At 39.9% G+C, this 24,191-nt stretch overlaps 1 protein-coding gene across 6 annotated transcripts; it reads right to left on the bottom strand.

Moving 5' to 3' along the window:
- Positions 1–510: 510 nt before the first annotated feature.
- LOC308402915 (butyrophilin-like protein 1) lies at positions 511–23,288 on the bottom strand. Of its 6 annotated transcripts, XM_080892073.1 has the most exons (9): positions 23,059–23,288; positions 22,054–22,243; positions 10,479–10,823; positions 9,614–9,646; positions 8,269–8,553; positions 5,115–5,393; positions 4,848–4,985; positions 2,820–2,919; positions 511–1,281 (listed from the first exon to the last, which is right to left on the bottom strand). In XM_080892073.1, exons 5-9 carry the CDS (start codon positions 8,498–8,500, stop codon positions 1,167–1,169), a joined length of 864 nt encoding a protein of 287 aa, XP_080748199.1. In that variant the 5' UTR covers positions 8,501–8,553; positions 9,614–9,646; positions 10,479–10,823; positions 22,054–22,243; positions 23,059–23,288; the 3' UTR covers positions 511–1,166. The 6 variants fall into 6 exon arrangements, with proteins under 6 accessions (XP_080748199.1, XP_080748198.1, XP_080748200.1 ...); XM_080892072.1 differs by lacking the exon at positions 22,054–22,243 and having other exon boundaries at positions 23,059–23,287; XM_080892077.1 differs by lacking the exons at positions 511–1,281; positions 22,054–22,243 and adding an exon at positions 1,932–2,657 and having other exon boundaries at positions 2,806–2,919; positions 23,059–23,287.
- Positions 23,289–24,191: the final 903 nt, after the last annotated feature.

The following is a 24,191-nucleotide window of genomic DNA, read 5'->3' as shown; positions in this document are numbered from 1 at the left end:
AACTTTCACACTGATTAATTTTCCTTTTCTTTTTCACATCAGTGACATGGCTCATTTTTAGTACCGACTTATTGTACTGCTGGTTTAAAAATACAAATTTCAGTTCTGAGTTCATTTTAGTCACTTTACCTTTCATCTGCCTTAAAGGTCTGATATTTTCCAGTGAGAACTATCATTGTTCGTGTACAAAGATGAGTAACTTGGCCTGTGTCTCAGGCATCAAATTACAAGAGCCAAAGTCAAAGTTCTTCACTTTGTTCTCAACTGAAGACAGACGCATTAGCATCACAGTCCTCCAAACACACATTAGAGAATATCATTTGGGTTTTGTGGAAAAAAAAAGAAATCTCAAAGCTGGTCCAAACTGCTGGGTATGTGTAAAGCTTGGTCCGTCCTACTTTTGCATAGAAAAGATTCAGATGTTCCCGCTCTGACCTCTGAGGTAAACTCAGTGGATATGAGATACAATCCATTTCCCTTCGCCGAGTTTCTCTTTTAGCTACATTAACTGGAAGTTACTGGAAAGTGGAAGTCCTCATGTAAAGCTTTTTGTGATCAATCTTCTGGTCCAACAAGTCACCTGATCATTCTGGATCCTTTTGGTTTGAGCTCATTCACCGGTATAAAACACTAAAAATATGAAACTTTGTGAAACTTCTTTCACACACTGTAAGTGGTTTTGGATTTAGTAAATTGTTATGTTAAACTGCATCATTGTAATGCCCATTTGTCAATACTAGAAACGTATTTACCAAAACCAGTATGACAAAGAGAATGTTGTTGTTTCACAAAGATCTCCTATGAATGTATGTCTATATTTTCCTGTATATAAAAACTCCTGAGGTTAAAGTGGATATCCAAGTCACACCCAAAATAACAGCAAAGATCTTCCAGTAGCACATGGAGTATAGTTAAAATATACATTTTTCCTCTTGCATAATTTCACATGTGACCCTGAGTAAGACTAAAAAATGTAATTAAAGGAGTGTCTTGTTTTGCAAATTTAAAAAGAACAAACAAACAAAACAAAGTTACAAAAGTTTAACTGAGCACCTTTTCAGAAGTTCATTGTCTACAGCAGTGCAGTCCTTTGCAAAATTGAACTTGATTCTGAAAGCAGAGGAGAGAGGAAGGCACTTTTTCTTCAGCAGGGACAGGGAAGCTGGTCAGAGTTGATGGGAAGATGGATGGAGCCAAATACAGTCTTGGAAGAAAACCTCTTGGAGTCTGAAAAAGACTTGAGACTGGGGCGGAGGTTCACCTTCCAGCAGGACAACGACCCTAAACATAAAGCCAGGGCAACAATGGGACGGTTTCACACAAAACATATCCATGTGTTAGAATGGCCCAGTCAAAGTCCAGATCTAAATCCAATCCAGAATCACACAGTGGCTTGCAAAATATAAACAGCATAAGTAGAAACATTCAAAAGAAAATTAACAGCCAGATAACAGTTAACATTTACATAAACAGCCACAGTCAATTTTTTAAAAAAGTAATACAGATAATTCTTTTAAAAACAACAACAACAACAACAACAACAACAACAACAACAAAAACCCCACACTGAATTATATACACAAGCTTACTAATACCCTTTCTAAAAAATAAAGTGATTTGTTTCCTTTTAAACAGGAACAGAGGAGGTGTGCATTAGGGCTGGGTTTCAATAATAAATTTCCAGATTCAAATCGATTCATTAAATCCTGAATCAATTTTTAAATATAAATGTATTTTGCCAGAAAAGCCAGAATCTCAGGTTAAAGCTCATAAAACTATTTTAACATCCACCAAACAGCTAAAAGAGCAAATAAACAGATTCCGCAGAGATGTAAACACAAAGCACGACTCGACCAAACTGTACACAGACAGGCTGTCAGTGCTGAGAGCAGACATCTCAGCTACAGCTGCAGGCTTTGTCACTCTCCAACCAAAGTTCACTGAACCAGCAGCAAAAGAAGATCCAAACTAGGATTCACAAATCCATAAATATTGGCATTAATTCGCTGTTACTTTTGCTGTTTTGCTTTCACCAGGATAAAAATCACACTTCCTGCACAGCCCTTTCTCTCTCTGTGTACTTCAAGAACATTCATATGAACATAATCGGTTGCTTATTATGGACCAGTTTGCCGTTGTGTTCAGTGCTGTGGACGGCTGTTTTGTTGTGTATGTGTTTTATCCTCAGTTACGTTGACACAAAGTTATCTGCTGTGATGCTTACACCTCTGATCCACTGCTATCTGGATTATTGCATTTTTACATTTTTTAATTAGGTGTCAGAGTGAATCTGGTGCTTATTGCTACTAAAAACTACGATTTGCAAGAAACTGTTTTAAAATTTCCAAGCTGAGGGAATATTGTGTTGAATGTACTGATCACGAGCAACACCTTATTTCTGGCTTCAACAGATTTCTGTAACTTCAGTTTCCCCTTCACTAGTTTAACCAACCCTCCAGACTCCTTTATAATTTTTGTACAGACAACCCCCCCCCCCCACACACACACACACACACAAAACAAAAACTTTTGTCTTGCAGTGCAACTGACTATGCATGATTTACATTTCCAATGGAGTAAAGCTTTTTTAAGGCAGAGAGTTGGTCCATGGATAAGTAGCGCGCACACACACACTGTAGCTGCCTGCAAACATGCTGTTTGCAGGCAGCTACAGTGTGTGTGTATGTTTGTGTGTGTGCGTGCCAGCATGTTTGCGCGCGCGCACGCACGCACGCACGCACACACACAAACATACACACACACGCGCTGCCTGCAAACATGCCAGCATGAATGTTAAAAGAGCTGGAAATTTAATCTACCCTTGTCCCTCCATCAGAACCTTAGATTCCAGGTTTTGGCCATTGCTTTGTGGACTGTTTACTTCACCATTTAAGCTACCATTTGCATTCCTTTGAGAACCTGCAGGAAGGAGAACAGAAACACATTTTACATAAAGCAAACTATTAGATTTTACAGAAATTATTAATGGTTCCAAAAATATTTAATTTCTTCATCTCAAATAGTTAAAAGTAAAGACAAATAATTAACAGGGATTCTGAGCAAACTTTCAGTGTCACCCCAGTTTAAACAATCATGAAGCTACTAACACTTATATTTACAATTTCAGCTAAAACAGTTATAACAACACAAATCATACTCAACTCTACTGCCAAATAAAGTCTCTAAAGACTTCAGTGTTACAGTGACAAACAGTCAGAGCAGTTTTGTTATACCAATATAACAAAATGAATCTAAGTTGTACTTTACAGCATTTAGCTAGCGCTACAGAACAGGAGTGAGCATAAAGGGATGTTTTGTTTTGTTTTTTAAGTCTTACTTGACTACATTTCAGAGCCTGCACGTTTTCGCTTTTGCTTTATTGATCCAACCTCCTTTTTTTTCCTGTTAACTTTTGAATCCACTAACAACAATATTTTTCATTGCATAGCTCTTGAACAAAACAGAAGTACCATTTCTAGCTACAGTACTTCAGAGAGGTGGAACCTGTGTGTGAGGAAGGGTAGAAATGATTTGCTTCCAGTTTGATGGACGTGGTAAACAAGACGTGTCTCATGTGTATGTGACAAAAACCATGTTCTCTGCAGTGAAAAAATAGAAGTACAGATACTTGCTTTAAAAAATACTCCAGTATATGTTGAAGTACTGAATCTAATTTATTACCCAAGTAAAAGTGAAGTACCTCTGGTCATAATTATCTTGATATGGCATATTTATCTGTTGTCAAATCTAAAACAGACTTACATTGTTATACTTTCCTGGATTTAATGTCGGGACTAAATCTAGCTTACACTAAGCATTAAAATACAAAAACCTTCTTCAGGCTTTAACAGTTGTTTGCATCTGCTGAAGTTGCAATACTGCATTTTCATTAATCAACTACTGTCTTCTCTGGCCTATGACCCCCCATTGTATAATCATGAACATGACAAAAATATCTTAAACTAAAGAAATGAGTATTAGAGAAAAAGGCCTCCTGTACATACACAAAAGAATTAATATCTAAGACAATACAGCTCCAGAATTGGGGAATGTCAATGGAAAATTGTACTTAGTAGTCAGTATAATCTTTTAGTGATACAAGTTCACATATGGTAGAATACTGCATGTAGTTATTTGTATTAGGAAATATTTAACCATGTATGCTTAGAGGCATATAATCAATTGTGTAGTGACAGGATGTGTGATCTCTAGCAGGCTGCAAAAGGCTTGGTGTGCACTCCAGGAATGCACCCCCACGTCCTGGGAGCATGAGAGAGGTCGTACTTTGTTTTATTGTTTTACGGCAGGATTAACGTAGCTATGTCTGTTTTAGTTTAAGTGCTTCTTTACATATAGATGAACTGCTGGACTTCCTCACCATGTTATTTAGGGTGAAACATCTAGGGTGAGGGGGAGACTACCCTCTTCCTGACCAAGGATGTACCTTATGTGCTTTCATGTTATATGACCCTTTGATCAGCAGGACCCCACACACACACACACACACACACACACACACACACACACACACACACACACACACACACACACACACACACACACACACAAGTATAAATAAAGACCGGGGCAAGAAGTTCTGTGTGTTTCTCTTCTCTGAGTCTTTGCTGAAGAAGTGTTTTAGAATATATTCCTTAACAGGGTATTATTGAGTCTATTAATAAAAAATTTAGTTCAATGTAATCCTCAATGAACCCTTCTCTACAGGTCCTTTCACAACATATGTTTTAAGGTCCAGACTTCGATGTGGGCTTTCCAAAGTAGTCGTTATTGTTATTGAACCTCTCTTTGGTTTGAAGAACCTCTGTGCTTTGGCTCATTTTACCCACCTTTATCAGAGCTTATCTTCAGTTTCCCTGTAGCCATCAGCACAGCTACAACCACAGAAACAATGAAAGCTCCCAAAGACATTCCAATAAGCAGCCCTTCAGAGATCACCTTTGAGTATGTATGCTTGAACAGGTTTTCTGAAAGACCGTACAAAACCATAGTGTGAGTAAATGTGTACAGATCAATAAAGGGTCAATAAACCAACACTGAGAATGACTAAACAATTGAATTTTCTTTTTACAAAAAAACAGTAATGCAATTCTCACCTGATAAAGTGATTTCACGATCAATCACTTGGTAAGAGCCCTCCTGTTTAAGTACACAGTGGAAGCAGTTGGTTTTGGTTGGGGTCACAGTAGCGCAGAGGGTGACGTTGTAGCGGCCTCCGCTTTCTGAGACCACTGGGTCCTCTGCAGAAAGAACATTTCCGTCGCTGTCCTCCCACTGTAGTTTTGGCTGGGGATAAGCACCTTCAACATCACACTTCAGCTGCACCCCGGAGTCAGTGACACCAAGTACAGTGATGTCCGGCTTTGGAGCTGCAGCTGGGAACACAGCATTAAGAACAAGTTCACATGACAGTTATAACAGTGTAACTGTAAATTTCAGACAAAGGGCTTCTCCATGCAGCTGTACGTGTAAAAACTAATAACAATGGAATTTGAAACCATTAACTACATTTTTAATAATGAATGATGCCGCTTAGTGCATTATCAACATTACTCCACACACACACAAAAAAACCCATTTAAAACAAACAGATGTTAAATATGATATGAAAACATCTTACTAAAAAAGATGTTAACGTCTGAAAAATAAATGAACTGCTTTTGAAATGTATGGTACAATGTTCCAAAATTCATGACTACTAGTTCAACAAAAGTTAAAATCTACAATAACAAACAATAAGTTATGCAGCCATTTTCTTTGCAAAACAGCTCCAGCTCAGGCAGATTAGATGGACAGCGTTTGTGAACAGCAGTTTTCAGATCTTGACACAGATTCTCGATTGGATTTAGATCTGGACTTTGACTGGGCCATTCTAACACATGGATATGTTTTGTTTTAAACCATTCCATTGTTGCCCTGGCTTTATGTTTAGGGTCGTTGTCCTGCTGGAAGGTGAAGCTCCGCCCCAGTCTCAAGTCTTTTGCAGACTCCAAGAGGTTTTCTTCCAAGATTGCCCTGTATTTGGCTCCATCCATCTTCCCATCAACTCTGACCAGCTTCCCTGTCCCTGCTGAAGAGAAGCGCCCCCAGAGCATGATGCTGCCACCACCATATCTGACAGTGGGGATGGTGTGTTCAGAGTGATGTGCAGTGTTAGTTTTCCACACACAGCGTTTTGCATTTTGGTCTCATCTGACCAGAGCACCTTCTTCCACATGTTTGCTGTGTCCCCCAGCAAACTGCAAACGGGACTTCTTATGGTTTTCTGTTAACAATGGCTTTCTTCTTGCCGCTCTTCCATAAAGGCCAACTTTGTGCAGTGCACGACTAATAGTTGTCCTATGGACAGATTCCCCCACCTGAGCTGTAGATCTCTGCAGCTCGTCCAGAGTCACCATGGGCCTCTTGGCTGCATTTCTGATCAGCGCTCTGCTTGTTCGGCCTGTGAGTTTAGGTGGACGGCCTTGTCTTGGCAGGTTTACAGTTGTGCCATACTCCTTCCATTTCTGAATGATGGCTTGAACAGTGCTCCGTGGGATGTTCAACGCTTGGGAAATTTTTGTGTAGCCTAAGCCTGCTTTAAATGTCTCAATAACTTTATCCCTGACCTGTCTGGTGTGTTCTTTGGACTTCATGGTGTTGTTGCTCCCAGTATTCTCTTAGACAACCTCTGAGGCTGTATTTGTACTGACATTAGATTACACACAGGTGCATCTATTTAGTCATTAGCACTCATCAGGCAACGTCTATGTGCAACTGACTGCACTCAGACCAAAGGGGCTGAATAATTACGCACACCCCACTTTTCAGTTATTTATTTGTAAAAAATGTTTGGAATCATGTCTGATTTTCGTTCCACTTCTCACATGTGCACCACTTTGTGTTGGTCTTTCACGTGGAATTCCAATAAAATTTATTCATGTTTCTTGTTTTTAGAAACAAGAAATGAGAATCATGTAGAACTTTTAGAGGCATGGCTTCTTGATTTGGGCTTTCTCAGACTTGTTGGTTAAATGAGCTCAACTCAGAACTGCAGGGCAAAGACAAAGAGTTGGCACATATGGTAAGAACCGTCAATGCATTCAAAGCCAAAGTGGGTCCGTGAACCACGGAATTGAGAAACTGTCACTTTCCAAACGTGGCAGCAGTGGCAGAGAATGTGAGAGAAGCTGATCCTGAGCAGTTCTGTGTTTATCTGGACCAAGTAGCCATAAAATTTTACAGGCATTTTCAGGAAATGCTTATAGAGGGCCTTATCAAATTCATCACAAATCCATTTTTTCTTCATTGACACTGAAACTGTATCCACGAAGATGCAGAATGCAATTTCCTTACCTAATGGAATGGACATGGATGTAATTGAACTGCAAAATGACACCGAACTGCAGTCGAGGGCAAAGGAGAGCAACTTCTGGGAACTTGTGAGCAGAGAGAAGTTTCTCTCCTCTTGCGCACTTAAGAGCTCCAAATACGTCTGTGAGACGGCCTTATTACAGATGGAAATAATCAAAGCAAAGCACTGGACACCGCTCACTGACAGACCCCTTTCTGACTGTTTGAGACTGGGTGTGTCCAACTATGAGCCCAACTACAGAGCACTAACTGATAGTGTTCAGTCACAGTCATCACATTGATTTTAGGCAGATTTTATACAGTGTTAGGTGAAATACTGTGCATTATATGACAAAGCATAAATACACTGACTGCGTGAAAGTTGTTAAATGGCTTGTGGCGCAAAAAAGAATCAGCACTATTAAGCATTTAAATTGTTTGTTTTTTTTTACAAAATTTCTTTTTGACTTTGAGGCAGTTTAGTAATAGTTTGGCTTTGAAATACTACGGATTTCTTTTTTTAACCGTGTTATTTGGCATATGATTAAGTGTGAAACTTATGAAGCTCCCTTTTTCCTAGAACCGCATGTAATGCAGCACAGCTGTTTATGATATAACTAAAGTCCTGGATGGCACAACGCGTGAACAAGCTAACCGCGCTAATGCGTTGGCGTTGACTCCGTGCAGCCCCACGCACGGGGTGATCTGCGTTAACTCGTTAACGGAGATTTGCTGCGTTGTGGTTATGGTGTTAACGTCATTTCAACGAGATTAACACTGACAGCACTAATTGTATTGTATTGCAATTGTAATTATACAATATTTTACAGGGGTTGTACCAAACAGCTGGTTCAGAAGTTTTTTAAATCTGAAAACTAAAATACACATAATTACATTTGTTCAGTAAACAAATCTTACCACAGTAAGGCACATAGATCTCTGCATCAATCTTATGGCTAATCCCCTCCTGCGTGGCTACACAGTAGAAGAGGTTGATGTTTGTCCTGGTCACCGTGGTGAGGAGGGTGATGTCGTAGCGCTCTCCTCTGCGTGACACCTGTGGCTCCTCAGCATGAAGGATGTTTCCATGGCTGTCCCTCCACTCTACTTTAGGCTTTGGAGAAGCACCTCTGACCTCACAGCGCAGCATTGCCCTGTCCTCTGTGATATTAACTATCCAGATGTAAGGCTTTAGAGCAGCACCTGTAATGAGAGCATAAAGTTACAGTTATAGCACAAAAATTTACCAATTCAAAGTGAGTTCAGAAAATAACACAATCTATCACGTACTTTATCTGCAAAGACTTGCATCCTTACAACATTATGGAAAACGAGGGCTTTTCTTACATGCTGTAAGGCACGCTGTCAACTTTTGAGAAAATTTTAGGTTGTGCAGCCCCTGTGGGCTGCATGGCGTTAGCGTGGTTAGCTCGCTAACACGTTGACGCCGTCCAGCCCCACGAACGGAGCGATGCGCAGTAACTCGTTAACGGAGATTTGCCGTGTTCATCTTGTCGCTGCCTGCAGGTGAAGCTATGGGGGAGGAGGGGGAGTTGTGTTCAGTGAAGGAGAGGCGAGGCCGAGTAACGTTGCGTAGAGACAAAAGTGGACGAAAGAGAGGCAAACTTGTGGCTCCACAACTATAGTTATAACGTATATATCGATATAAAGGATATTGTCACATCTTATATCTCGTATAAAAATATATCGATATTTTTAAAAAACTCGATATATCGCCCAGCCCTATAACATATATTACATATTTAACAATAGAACAATCTTATGTATGATGGCACACATGGAGTGCAAACACAGCAACAAATGTCATCAGCAAATGATAAGTTAACAGCTGGAGGTCCCAATAACAATTTTCTGATGTTACACAGAGCTCCTTTAAAAGAACCACCAGCAGAAAACAATGGCAAGTCTTGACTGATGATGTCACCAATTTCCACATGTACAACTGTACACCACAGCCCTTTTACCTCTATATAGTCACACTTAACACAGATCTGCTCCTGTGTCAGAATGAGTTGAGTCCACACAAACGATCAGTCAGAGGCTTAAAACTGATTATGCTGTGCACGTAGAGATGAGTGACATTAAAGTCAGGCTCAGAGCCAAGTTTTTTTCCATCTGTCATCACTGACAGAACCACAGATTTTATTGTATCTGAATAAACTATGTCAAGTTTAAACATTTTTGAATGACGCTAAGAGAGCTGCAGCTAAAACATGTAGACATCAGTGACATCATCACTCACCTAGGACTTCTAATTTCTCCTTAAAGACTTGTTCTGAAAGAAAAAAAAAGTTTCAATTCTTTGTCTTTTAGGCTACGTTCACACTGCAGGTCTTAATGCTCAATTCCAATTTTTTGATCAAATCTGATTTTTTTGTCTGCTTGTTCACAATACAAATAAAATGTGACAGCAAACGCGCTCTAGTGTGAACGCTCAAAACGCCCGCATGCGCAAAAGAAGACGTCACACACAACGCGCTCCGTTTAGACCCAGAGCAAACAGTATTGTTTGACTGATGGCCTTAACATAAAGACTTCGGACTTCACGTTTCCCAATTTTTGCTTTAAGTTATTTTGTTATTTACATAATAATGTAGATAACCTAATAATGATCCTTATTGCAGTTTTAGAGGAGCGCTGCTTCAAAGGATAGCTGCAGATTTCTGTCAGAATCTGCAGATTATACAGTACAAATAAAATGTTCACGTTGTCTTCCCAACAGTTTCACTGACATCTACACTGGATGTCCAGGAAGCGTTCACAGTGTCTTCTCCGGGGCTGATAATTAGCGTCTGTCTTGTGTCAGTGACGTAAAAGACAGATTTAATGCGACGTGACCATCAAACAGCAGTCGCTTTCTAAAACATCGGATATGTATCGGATTCAGTACCACATACGAAAGTGACCCAGATCGGATTTGAAAATATCGGATTTGCGCCGTTCACACTGTCGTACCATGATCGGATATGGGTCGCATAGGTTAAAAAAAAAAAAAAAATCGGATTTGATGCGCTTTCGCCTGCAGTGTGAACGTAGCCTTACTTGGTTCACAACGCATGAGTGCTTAGAAATATTTTTTAGAATGCTTTTAAAAATAAAGAACTCACCGACAAGGAGTTTGACGTTGAATGTTTCTTCTGCTGGCTGCAGACGTGGAAAAACACAGATGTAGTCTCCACTGTCCGTTATCTGCGCATTTCTGATGATTATGGAGGCATTGCCAAACCTTAGCTGGTCTGAAAAATGGAATACTCGTCCGCTAAAGTGCTCGTGTTGACCTTGATGTCCATTATTGTAATGAGTGCCACCATCATAGAAGAAGACCTCCTGTTTATTTGGACCAATTTTTTTCCAATCAAAGAGCTTTTCTTCAAGGTTCTCCTTAGTGGCGGGGGAGCAAGGCAAGACTGGGTCACTTCCTTCTGGAACAACAACTGTGACGACTCCTGGACCTAAAGGACAAAGGATATTTTAATTTGACTGCTTGAACAAGGAACAAAATGGAAAATACACACATAGTTTAAGAATGAAATCATTATTTCACCCAAGTTTAGATACAACTTCACAGCTGTATGCCTCCACCAACCAGTCAATTTGCAGTTTATATCCATGTTACTACAGATGAGAGATTGGCCAGAAACCAGAATCTGACAATTTTCAGCATTCTCTGCCATGATTGGTGACCCACTGGTTAGCCTCACTTACAGCCTATAGCATAACACTCTATTTCATGGATGAGAAAGCATGCACAGTGGTGCAGGCAAATAGTCTTGTGCAAACTCCGCCACGTGCTAATATATCACTGACAGAAAAGCTTTTATACTCCCGAAGTCAAAAGAAACCACAGGGGTACTAGCAGATAAAGGTTTGATACAACAAACCTAATGAGACATTAGCCGTTTCTTGGACTAAACTCCTCTTCAGTTTGCAAACTCAAACAACTCATTGTGAAAGATCAAACCTGTCACTGCCTTCATTTTAAAGCTGACCTCACAGATGGCTACACCAAACTAAGAAACGTTTTATTAAATGATTGTAAAATAGGGCTGCCACTAGGGCTGCCACAAACGATTATTTTGATAGTCGACTAGTCACCGATTATTTTTGCGATTAGTCGACTAATCAGATCCTCATCCATTGGACGTACAACTTACAGCTTATTGCACCAGCAGCATCTGCTCTTATAAGATAAGATAAGATAAGATAAGATAAGATAGAACTTTATTAATCCCTCGGGTGGGTTCCTCTGGGAAATTCGATTTCCAAAAAAGCACAGCACCGACAGAAGTTACAGAGTTATACACACACACACATATATATAAATACAGAGACAATATAAATAAAATATACGAAGGGGATAAATAGAATAAATAGGAATAAAAATAAAAATACAAGTGAATTGCACATTTCAAGTATTGAGTCTATTTCAATATAACTATATTTATATAACTATCATTAGCTTACAGCTTTAAGTGTTTAAGGTCTGTGCTAACTAAAAATAAAGACAAGATGATAGTTTATTAAATTTTAATGACATTTGCAGATTGTTTCGGTGAAGTTTAATAAACTCCTTGCTATCTAAAATATAACAGGACACCGGAGTAAATTCTCCAGCATCTCACACTTCTGATAATCAGCTGTCTGCTTGACGTTTATTCAGCTGTGTAAAAACTATAACTTTAATCTCAGGCAAACCGATTTACTCAGGAACAAATAAAATATTAAAAAAAGCCAAACAATAACATTTTTAAGTTATCTAAGTGACTTATATATCATGTTTAACCTGAGTAGCGAAAGACAGCGGTGGGTTTGAAAACGATTTGCCGGCAGTCCGGTGTTCTCACGACGTTAGTGAGCCTTAAACCCCAGCTCGCTATCGAGCTGGTGAGATGTCTGTTACCCACGTCGGAGCGCAAAACGTCGGAGCGCTTTTGAAAATATGTGTTGTCCTGATAAACTGAGCCGATATTTGAGGTTTACACAGCTACATTCTCGCCTAAAAATATGTTAAACGTTTATTTTGTGACCCAGAAAGAATAATAAGAGTAATATTAAAACTAACTAGCTGCCGCCATTGTTGTAAAATGAGCTGAGCTGCGCTATGAATTCTGGGACACAGCTGCTTCTTCTTCTTCGGGGTTTAACGGCAGCTGGCATCCTTGTACATGCAGTGCTGCCATCTTCTGTTTCAGTCCGTTATTACACCCTTAAACCCTACTACTTATTCCTGCGTCTTTTGGGATCTCAAAGCTTCAAACGACACGTCGACTATTAAATCAGTCGTCGACGATTTTGATAGTTGACGTAATCGTGACTAGTCGACTAATCGTGGCAGCCCTATTGTAAAAGTAGAAAAATTAAGCGTTATCATCTTGTTCACATGTGCCTACAGCCTCTATCTCATCTGATTCTCAATGTTAAGGATCACATTGTTGATGCTGTACCAGTCCACCAATTGCTTCACCTCCTCTCTAAAAGACAGATCATTATTGTCCCTAATAAGACACATCACATTTTTGCCATCTGCATATTTGATGATGTGATTAGAAGCAGATGCACAGCAGCAGTAATCTGTCAGCCACGTGGACAACAGTGGACTCTGGTTATTATCCTGAAGGGAGCCTAAGGAGAGTCTCAAGTCTGACACCATTAGCCAATTCAGGGTCCAAACTCAAAAAAAAAAAATAATAATAATAAAAAAAATACTGTGGCCTCACTAAGAGTAGGGCTGTTCAATGTGATGAAATATATCAGATGATGATATGAAAACATCTATTATTTCATATTATATGCTATCGTTCGTTTAGTGGTGTTGCAAAATAAACTGTTTACGGCAACATTTTTTAATTGTTTTCATGGTCAGTGTAGTGGCTATATTAATTTCTTGAAGTTCTTTCTTTCTCTTATATTTAAAATACCCAAACTATGGACGGACAAGACACTGTTTTTACGCGTACTTTCGTTAGCACCAATGACGGTAAAACCATAGTGTGGCTCTGACATCCGCTTGTTTATTTTCAACATAAAACTTTCAAAATAAACCTCAAGATCCTGTTGAGATTTTTCAAAATAAACTGAAATGATATACACTATTCTCAAACATCAAATTTCGAACAAATTACCCCAAATAAAAACGTGAACTATAAATGGCGCTTACAGTCACCACATGGATGCAGGCTCAGAGAATGCATAGCCACACAGGACACCGGCCCTTGAGGCCTGGAGTTCGACACCCCTGATCTAGTGTAAACTCAAACTCCAGCACATGAACACCCGTAAAACGATGAAGATGGTAATTGACTTCCAGAAGAAACACCACCCATCGCACTGGTGAACACCCACGGTTCGGACATCGGGATCATTGACACGTACACATTTCTGGATGTTTGCCTTAACAATAAAAGGGACTGGTCACATAACACTTATGCTCTGTGAAAGTAGGGCCAAAGTTGGCCCCATCTGCTAGGCAGATGGAGAAAACTTGCAGAAGGCGAAACGTATTGCAGAACAATACATTTGACCTTTTATGACACTGTGATGGCTTCTGCTATCTTTTATGCAGTAATCTCCTGGGGAGGTGGCAGAACATAGGGGCAGGAAACTGCTTACAAACTTGCAAAGACAGCTGGCTCTGTTGTGGACAGTCCCCTAGAATCCATAGAGAAGGTGAGTAAGAGGAGCTTGTTAGCTAAGCTAATGTCCATTATGGACAGCACCTTTCATCCCTTGCCCGAGACTGTGGAGGTCCTAAGCAGCTCGTTCAGCACTATTATAGACACAGTGAAGGACCGAGTGCTATCCTTGGTTCCTTCATCCCAACAGCGGTCACGCTATACAATACCACAGTATCCACACAGGACAAGTCTATGGCCAATAGATCTCTGTGTGGAATATATATTCCTATCACTCCTACTGCACTTTATGTACATACAAGAAAAATCAAGGTATTTTACTGGTATTTTACTGAATATAGTAACCATCTGTAGATAGTATAGTATTTTGGCTTTTTTGTATACTATTTTTATTATTAAGTTTATTCTAATTTGAATGTTTTCTAATATATCTCTGGTTCAGCTTTCCCTCTTGTCCCTTGTGCTGCTGTAACAAGTGAATTTACACAAAATCTATGTCTAAATTTCACAGCCGTTTTACCAGGGTTGTGCCAAAAAGTGATCATCTGGCAAACTGATGTCTGCTGCTGCTGCGGCGGCGGCTGCTTCTTCTTCTTCTTCTTCAACGGCAGCTTGCATCCATAGAAGTTGCATTACTGCCACCCCTGGCGCTTTCTAAGACCGCATCTAACTCTAAATCCTCTTTATAATAATCCCGAATTACTCAGAAACAGAAAAACCACTCCCTTCCCTTCATGACATCCCAGCCATTCAACCACCTTTTCAAACCTGATTTCCCCCGTATTTCCCATTTCTATCCTCATCATTCTCCTGCAGTTACCATACCTCCTGCAGTTAATAAATGCATGCTCAACTGTTTCCATAACACCACACCAGTTGCATATCCCCATCGAATGTTTCCCCATCCTTAAAAGAGTGCCATTCAGGTAACAATGCCCTCCCTGTTTTTATTCTACTTATAACAATCCCCTCCCGCCTATTCATTTCTTTGTACTTCTACTGTATTTTGTACCCTATACAGTTTTCTCTAGTTTCATTATGCCACGCCATTTTCCATAACTTCTTACTTTCTTTCCAGACTATACACTTTCCTTCAGATCTAGATAATGGTATTTGTAAAGCTATGTCTACTCTTTTAATAACTTCATTAGCCATCCCATCTGTTCTTTTATTACCCATAATGCCTATATGAGCTGGCGTCTACATTATTACTACACTTTTACCTTGTTCACACACTCTATGGTGAGCAAACATAACTTCATACAGAATGTTCTAATGATTATTTGCCATTAAGGAGACAAGATGCAGTAGGGACAAAAGAAACCTGGAGTCTTTTAGTCTTCGTCACAGGTACTCTAAAACAGCCACCGGAAGGCAACAACTCAAACTCACTGTGAAGTGGTTGGTTCAAACAGTTAATAATAGAATGAGCCTTTCTAAGCACATTTCTATTGTAAATGGCCAAAAGTCCAGCTTGCCAGCGCCCTGAAATTTTGCTAGCAGTTTTTACCAGAAGTCCTAACCGATTCTTATTCTTCACCGTCAGGTTACCAAACCAGGCAACGATACAAAAGGATATCACAGATTCAATAAAACTTCTATAAAACAAAGACAACATCTCAGATGAGACATTAAAAGATCTCATTTTCCTTAAAAAGAACAGTCTTTGTTGAACTTTTTTAGTAGTGGCATCAGCATGAGATTCAAAACACAGTTTATGGTCAAGTACCACACCTAGATATTTATAACTCTCAACGATCCCAATATCAGCAGCTTTAATGATAGTAGGTGATGAGCTGTAAGAGGACTTCCTAAAATCAATAATCATGTCTTTAGTTTTTGACACATTAAGTGAAAGGAAGGAATCATCACACCAATCCACAACATCATCTACAACCTGTCCATGGCCCGACTCGATCACTGTGTCGTCAGCAAACTTCAGGATGTGTCTGTTTGTGAGATTGCTGCGACACTCATTCGTGTACAGAATGAACAGAAGGGGAGAGAGGCAGCATGCTGGGGTGATCCAGTAGAGGAGGAGAGCACATCAGAAAATACATGATTCACCCTCACACATTGTGACCTATTGATCAGAAAGTCTGTCACCCAGCCGATCAGACTAGTGTCAAGCTTGAAATGATTGTAGAGCCTGTCAGCAAGTAAGAAGGGTGGAATTGTAATAAATGCAGATGAAAAGCCAGCTAATAATAATCTTGCATGGGTGTGGGGGACCTCAAGATGCTTATACAAGAGATGCAGGAGTGTGACAACAGCACCCTCCACACCTCTCCCTGCTCTATAGGCGAACTGGAAGGGGTCAAGATTAAAATCTCCTTCTTAATTATCTTCTGAAATGACTTCACTAAAGAAGTCAGAGCCACAGGCCTAAAATCATTCAGTGCCTTAGGAGAACTTCCCTTAGCAACAAGAACAATGACAGCTTGTTTCCAAATCTTAGGTACCGTCTGTAGCTCTAAAGAAAGTGAGAAAATATGGTGAAAAAAATCCCACTCAGCTGATCAGCACAAGTTCTCAGTACCTGTCCACAGATGTTGTCAGGTCCAGGACTCTTGCTTTTGGTGTGTCTAAAGAGATTAGCTACCCCCCTCTCATCAATACAAATAGATGGGGGAGAGATAGTCTTTTCCCTCAGTGTGCTGGTCTGCCTAGAACAGTCAAAGTTCTCAAAACGAAGGTAAAAACTGTTAAGACTGTCTGCCAGATGTTTGTCAGAGGTAAACCCCTTTAAGGTAATCCTACTTTTACCTTTCGTCTGTAGCCCTGCCATTGTTTTCATAGCAAGCCAAGCTCTTTTGAGGTTGTTACTGCTGAGTTCTGCATCAATCTTATTTCTATACCTCATCTTGGCAATCTTTATTGCAGCCCTCACCTCCTTCCTCAATATTCACACATTGGGAACGTCTCCATCGTTAAAAGCAATTTTCCTTTTAAGAGTCAGATCCTTAATATCTTTAGAGAGCCACGGTTTGTTATTAGGGAAAGTCTTAAATTCTCTGACTGGAACCACAGAGTCTTTGCAAAAAGAGATGTAGCTACACACCACATCAGTGAGTTCATCCAAATCAGAAGTGCTCTCTTGAAACAAGGACCAGTCAGTGCAATCAAAACACCCCTGAAGGGCAACACAACGGTCTTCTGTCCAGACATTAGTCCGCTTCACACTAGCCTTCTCCCTCCTAATCACAGATCTGTAGGCAGGGAGGAGGTGAATAACATTGTGATATGAAGAACCTAGCGCAGGTCCGGCCACAGATTTATATGCCCCCTTAATTGGTCCATAACACAAATCCAGCGTTTTGTTAGGCCTTGTAGGACAAGTGACATATTGAAAGAAATTGTTCAGTGATTTCTTGAGTAGAGCAGGGCGATATGACCAAAAATATTTATCACGATATACATTTGAAAATTTGCGATAACGATATAACTGACGATATAATTGACACTAGACAAAATACTTTACAACTCCACAACTTTATTAGTGCAAAAGAAACCCATCAATGTATTTTCACTTAAACAAGCAGCTGTTTTTTTTTATCTGCATTAAAGTTATATAAAAATGTAACAGTGCAAATTCAAATTCCTCGCTGACAGTTTAACCAAAAGGCATTTTCAGTGGAAACTGGCCGACACATCCTCAGCATAACCATGTATAATATCCACAAAACTTAAAAAGAGGTTATACACACACAATACGGTAACATTATGTTGAAGCACAGTACGTATCACTCCGTGAGGCTCCGCCTACGATACCCGTAACGCTCCGACAATCCATCAAGCGGTGCAGCTTCGTAGCTTAGCAAAGTCGTACTGAAACATTTGACAGATTTTCGAGCGCCGTGCACATAAAATCGTTTCGAGGTCAGTAAACACAACCAGAGTTCATACATAAGGCACACGGGATTATAAGGGGCTCTGTCGACTTTCAGAAAAATCAAAGGATTGATTTTAAGTGCGCCGTATTTTCCAAACAATACGGTAATACCGGCCCGCTAGCATGCGCTACCAAAAATAGTGTTTCTTTGTGTATCTGACGGACGAAAGCTAAACCAGTTCCACACCACTGAAGCTGCAGCATTTTTACAAACCAGTTCTGGTTCATCCGTTTCATTCAATGATCCGCTTTCGCTCTTCTCATTCTGCGTCGCCGCCATGTGCGTATGTAAACAAAGGCACTGCATATGCGCGTTTTACCCATATTCTATCGCCATATTTCATTTTCCTATCGTTGCCCAAAATTACACCGGTATTACCGTGAACGGTATGATATAGCCCAGCCCTATTCTTGAGATTACAATTGTTAAAATCACCAAGAATAAAATTAGGAGCATCCGGAGAGAGAGTCTGCAGATTGTGTACCACTTTAAAAATGGCTTCAGCAGCAACTTTAACGTCAGCTTTAGGATGAATGTAAACAACAGGGACAAAAATTTGAGAGAATTCCCTCGGTAAGTAAAATGGCCTGACGGATACTGAAAGGAGCTCGATGTCAGGAAGACACAAGCGTTCCCGCACAGTAAAATTATTACACCAGCCCTGGTTGCTATACAAACATACCCCTCCTCGGTGAGATTTGCGTGTTACTCCACAGTTCCGATCCAATCTGACAGGGGTCCCAAAGCCGCTGATTTGCAGTGAAGTGTCACTGTCCATATCGGTCAGAAGACACAAAGACTGCTAAATTGTGCCAGCGGTAGTTCACTCTTTGCAACATAGTAGCTGTTCTAAACAGATTTTTCAGGTTTATTTTTAGTATGTTATTTGCAATTGGTGTTTGTTCTGGGAAAGATATTGCAGACTGAGCAATAATGCATTTCTTGCATTTCTCATGGGTTCTAATGGGGGCCTTTCTTAAAATGACTGGTCCCAGTATCAAAGGCGCTTGTCGATTCAGAAATCGAGGGAAAACCAACAACACACCCGGCAGAACATTATGTTATTTACACGGGTGCACATAAGTGGTCCGGATGTGCGCATTCGCTGTCAAAATAAAAGAAAATAAGAAGTCGCAGCGCGCGTTTGTGTCCATATAAAAAGCACTGTTTTTGTCCGCTAGAGTGGGATTTTCACGGCACATTCTGCACCACATCTCTGTGCGTTCATCATTTGTTTGAAGCCAGCTCACCTCCTGCAACTACTTTTCCGAGAATACGTGCTTCTTGTGTGGTTCGGACTCCTTCTGACATTTGTTTGGAGGTGGAGGAACACCAAAGTAATTGCTTAAAGGAGCTTGCTTCTTCGACATCTTTAAGAGTTCTAAACAAATGTCTGTCCTCCTCCAGAAAATCTTATGTACGCAAACACATGTTGCAACTTCTTATCTTGTGCGTGTTTTTTATTTTGACAGCGAATGCGCACCTGCGGACCACTTATGTGCAGCCCTGGTTATTTAGCTCGTCATATTGCAGCCACAGAAATTCTTTTGTCCATGAAACCATAAAGCTGCACTTTCTTTTTGCCTTATAGTCTGATTTATCATAACTTTTCCGTTTTGTGGTAAGCTTTTCTTTGGCTGTCACTTCTTCACCCTGACCTGTCTTATTTGGCTCAGCAGAACTAAAATATATATCCTGCTGCTTTTACACACACACTCACATAAGCTCAGCGATTCTCTGCGCGATCAACCTCTCACATGTTTAAGCTGCGGGAGATTTCACTTGTCATGTTTGCATAGTAAGCTAACGATTGATAAGACGATGTCAGAGGAATTGGTGCACAAATTATCATCACTCACAGATCAGTACTGTCGCTCTCTATACACAGTTCGCATGTTTGCAAAGTGAAAGCAAAAAACAAGCGCAAATTCAAACGCGATTTCAATATGTCACATATTGACAGTGGCTCACCGATGCCAATGACATAATTACCCAGCTACATTTCCGAAAGAATGCAAAAGCATTGACATATATTTTTCCTTCCTATGACAGCCCGACGGGCAGGGCTGAGATAGATTTTGGTAGCCCGACTGGAAAAATCGCTAGCCCCGGGATGTCGGGCTACGGATTTTGCGAGCCCTGCAGTTGCTTCACTTTCTGGATCTTTCTATACATCTGTGTGCACCTGCACATAGCCACTGTACTTGCCCTCCAATCTACTATAACATTCTTGACAAAGATCTGTTGTGACTTCCCTCTTTTTGATATCCACTAACGTTCTATCCACCCTAATGGAATCCCATGTCCAAGTGGGCCTTAAAGGTCGTACCACTGTCTGGATGAATTCTTTGTCATATACCTTAAATGCTCTCGCTCTATCATCCCCAACCCATCCAAAACTATTTTTGAACTCCTTCCCTCTTTCCCAACAATTTTCCTTCTTAACAGGATGATTCTTGTTGTGACCTTTCAAATCAGCCCAATAGTAAATGGTTAACTGCTGCCTTCTAATATGTAGAGGCATTTCTCCTGCTTCCACCTGAAGAGCACATAGTGGCGTTGTTTTAACCGCCCCTAAACAAATCCCCAGTGCACGAGCTTGGATAACATCCAGCTTCTTTAAGCCCCATACAACACACATCCATAATCAATCGTTGATCGAATTAACATGACATGGATACTTTCGAGTCCATCAAAATTGGCACCCCATGACAACCCTGCTAAACACCTCATAATATTAAGAACCTTTTTACTTTTTTCCACAATGTGCTCCATGTGAGTTTTCCAAATGAACTTCCTATCAAAAACTACTCCCAAAAACAAAAGCTCTCCACCCTTTCTAAGCCTTCTCCATACAAGAACAACTGTTTATCTTCCCCTATTTTCCTATTTGTGAAAATAGGAAAATTTACAACTCCACTTTTCCACCTTATCTATCCCCTCTTGAAGTTTCTTAAAAAGATAGACAACAATCCTCCCCCTTACCCATACCGCTCCGTCATCAGCGAAAAGTGATTTACCATAACTATCAGATATATCTTTAAAAATATCATTAATCATAACAGAAAACAACGTTGGACTTTCTACACTTCTCTGCGAGGTTCCATTTTTTGTTTTGCATGGCTTTGACACGTGTCCCTATCTTAACTTGAATGATTCTGCCATATAAGAAAGCCCATATCCAATTAAACATCCTTTTTCCTATTCCTACACCATACAATTTAATCATTAAACCCTCTCTCCTGAGCATATCACATGCCTTTCTACATCAAAGAACACAGCAACTTCTTTATTATCCCTGTGTTCCTAATTTCACCCACCAGGCGTAAACCGGATCCATAACCCCTCTTCCCCGTTTCCTTACAGCTCTGAAGATAATACTCAGCCAGATTTCTGCGCACCACTGTTGAAAGTAGTTTTGAAAAATCCCAGGGTTTAACAAGCAGGTATTAAACTAAACTAAAGCTTAAACTAATTTTCCTAATTTTAAACTGCAGCGTTTTGCTATAAAAAACAAAAAGCTAACCAGCACAATTTGCTTCTACAACCGGACTGTTTGGTCGCATGGCAATGATGTAAATCGCGACCTCTTCCATTTAAGGATTCACTGCTCAGTTCTGACACTGTAAACTACTTAACAATATATCAGGAGTCCCTTTACCACTAAGAGACAAATCCTAAACAGTTTATGTGTATACATGTTTGTTTTATTTACAATAACAGGTGTACTTCCAATATAATCACCACTGTATAAGGAAACCGGAGACAGAATGAGTCGTAAGTTTTAGCTGAGGAAACCTTAAAGCATTAGGTGTATGGGATGCACATTTTTAATGCCAGAATAAAAATGATCACTTACAAGAATGAAAAAAAAGTTTTTAAAAATTAGCTGTTTCCATTTTAATAAACATGAAAAGATTTTTATTTCGTTTACTGTCAGAGCCATAAGGAACCCTGTAAAAAAGGTGTGGTTGGGACGTTTTATAGGAGTGGTTCTCAAACTTTTTCTGACATGCCAGGGTTCACACACAGAGCCACCTGAACACAGCTTAAACTAGAATATTTGGTTAATAACTGACAACAGTTGAGAACAGCGTGATGATCATATTATTTGAAATGAGTAAATGTGTCTGTATATTAGTGTATTATGCATTTACCTTTTAGTTTTTGTAAAATATGAAAGCCATCACAAAGAGTCGTTAATGGACTCTTCACCCTCCTGCCCTCTGGGAGGCGCTACAGGAGCCTCCGGACTAAGACCACCAGGTACCGGAACAGCTTCTTCCCCACAGCTGTCAGACTCCTGAACTCTGCCTCCTGACATCTGACCCACGTTAAACTCATGGACTGAACATACACACACCCACAATGGACAACTGTACCCTCAAACACACAATAATAACATGGACTGAACCACCACTCACAACCACTAGCACTTTATATACCTCTGTAGAAACTATCTACACCCTCACTTATCTTAACTGCACTACTGTATAGCTCTGTGTAAATAATCATTCTGTACATACGATAATTTTCAACCCTACAACTGTTTACAACTTGCACAGTTCCCATTTCTGTATAGCTGTATATCCCAGATTCTGTAAAGTTATTTATTTCATATTCTGTATAGTTTTTCATATTTATATCCTGTTCATAGCCTGTACATAGCTTGTACTCACTACAGCCTGTACATACTTATAGTTATAGAATATTCACAACATACTTCATACCATGTACATTATAACATAATAGACCCATTTCTGTAATATACTCACATATCTATACTATTGCTAATATATATTGTAATATATCTATATCACTAAAGCACTTCTGGATGGATGCAAACTGCATTTCATTGCCCTGTACCTGTGCATGTGCAATGACAATAAAGTTGAATTCTATTCTATTCTATTCTATTCTAATGCGTTAATTAGAGAAATTTGGTGGAATTTGTTGATTGAAAATTAGACTTGTTTTGAGATAAAACTTACTTCATTGTTATGATTTTAGCACAGATTGATATTAATCACTGGATCGAAAGCATCGAACAACACAGTGATTACAAATACGCTTATCCCAACAACGGGAATTTAACCCTAAAAGTCTTGTAAACAACCTTACTCGTCAGTTAAAATGTGAGCAGCTAACAAGCCAATCTTTACCTCGTGTCCTTATTCAAGTCCTTTCACCACAGAGATCAGCCACAGCTTCATCCTTTTTTAAAAAATAATATCCATTTTACATGCAAACCTTATAATAAAACTGTTTTCTTTCACTCTCTCACATGTCGTTTCTCGTCTCTGAATAATTTTAACCGCCTCTTGAAGAACTGGAGCGTCTTCTCAGCAGGTTTGAAGCGCTCCTTCTTCTTCTTTGAGTTTGGTTGACAAACCAGCTTCCCAGTGCATTAGCGCCACCTATCGCTATGTGAAATGGCCTGTATCCCTAAGGACCCCAAAGCGCTTTACACATTCAGTCATCCACCCATTCACACACTGGTGATGGCAAGCTTTATTGTAGCCACAGCTGCCCTGGGGCGCACTGACAGAGGCGACGCTGTCGGACACTGGCGCACCCGGGCCCTCTGACCATGTGGTGTGTTTTTGTTTTCTCTGTCACTCTCCTCTCCACTCCACTCACTCTCCACTGTGTGCCTGGGTTGCTATTTAAGTTTGCGAAATGTGAACAGGCTAGTTTGTCTAAGTAACTGGCTGAATGAGACGGACAGTAAATAAGCATGCACAAACACAGAAATGGAAATGAAAAAGAGAGTAGCATGACAATGCAGCGTGTGATCTGGACACAAGCGATGGAGGCACAACTTGTAGAGCTTTGGCAAGCTCATCCTAGCCTTTTCAATCTGGCCTCACAAAATGATCACGACTGCACCAAATGTGAAAAGAGCTGGATGGACATTGCTGCTCAATTATGTTTTTCATCAGCAATTTAGCAAAGTTGATGGTTATGATGGTGTGTGTGTGTGTGTTAGTGAAAGACAGAGAGGGAGAGCGAGAGACAGATTTTGTGTTACATATTAGCTTTGTAATATAAGTTTTGGTAACACTTTATCACCAAGTTCAAATTTGGATGCAAAATGTGAGCACTCTGTGATTCTGTTGTACAGTTTGAGCAGGAGCTGAATAACGCAACTGGGGAAAAATAAATAAATAAATAAATAAATCGCAGTGTATGCCCAGCTTAGCTCCACAAAGAAAATGAGCTAATAGGAAATACCATTTTTTTATCAATACATCTGGAATTTAAGAATACCCTGAAATATTTGGTTATATATGAT

This window comes from Rhamphochromis sp. 'chilingali' (assembly GCF_963969265.1).
Source record: "Rhamphochromis sp. 'chilingali' genome assembly, chromosome: 9".
NCBI lineage: Eukaryota > Metazoa > Chordata > Actinopteri > Cichliformes > Cichlidae > Rhamphochromis > Rhamphochromis sp. 'chilingali'.
This window is presented reverse-complemented; position numbering and strand designations above follow the sequence as displayed.

What these genes read in the sequence shown, in the direction of transcription:
- LOC308402915 (XM_080892073.1), bottom strand. Translation starts at nt 8,500, where the DNA reads ATGCTGCGCTGTGAGGTCAGAGGTGCTTCTCCAAAGCCTAAAGTAGAG. An exon ending in GATCTATGTGCCTTACTGTG is followed by an intron (nt 5,394 to 8,268) that starts GTAAGATTTGTT and finishes CTGTGTTCCCAG; the next exon opens with CTGCAGCTCCAAAGCCGGAC. An exon ending in GTTCTGATGGAGGGACAAGG is followed by an intron (nt 1,282 to 2,819) that starts GTAGATTAAATT and finishes CTTTATGTTTAG; the next exon opens with GGTCGTTGTCCTGCTGGAAG.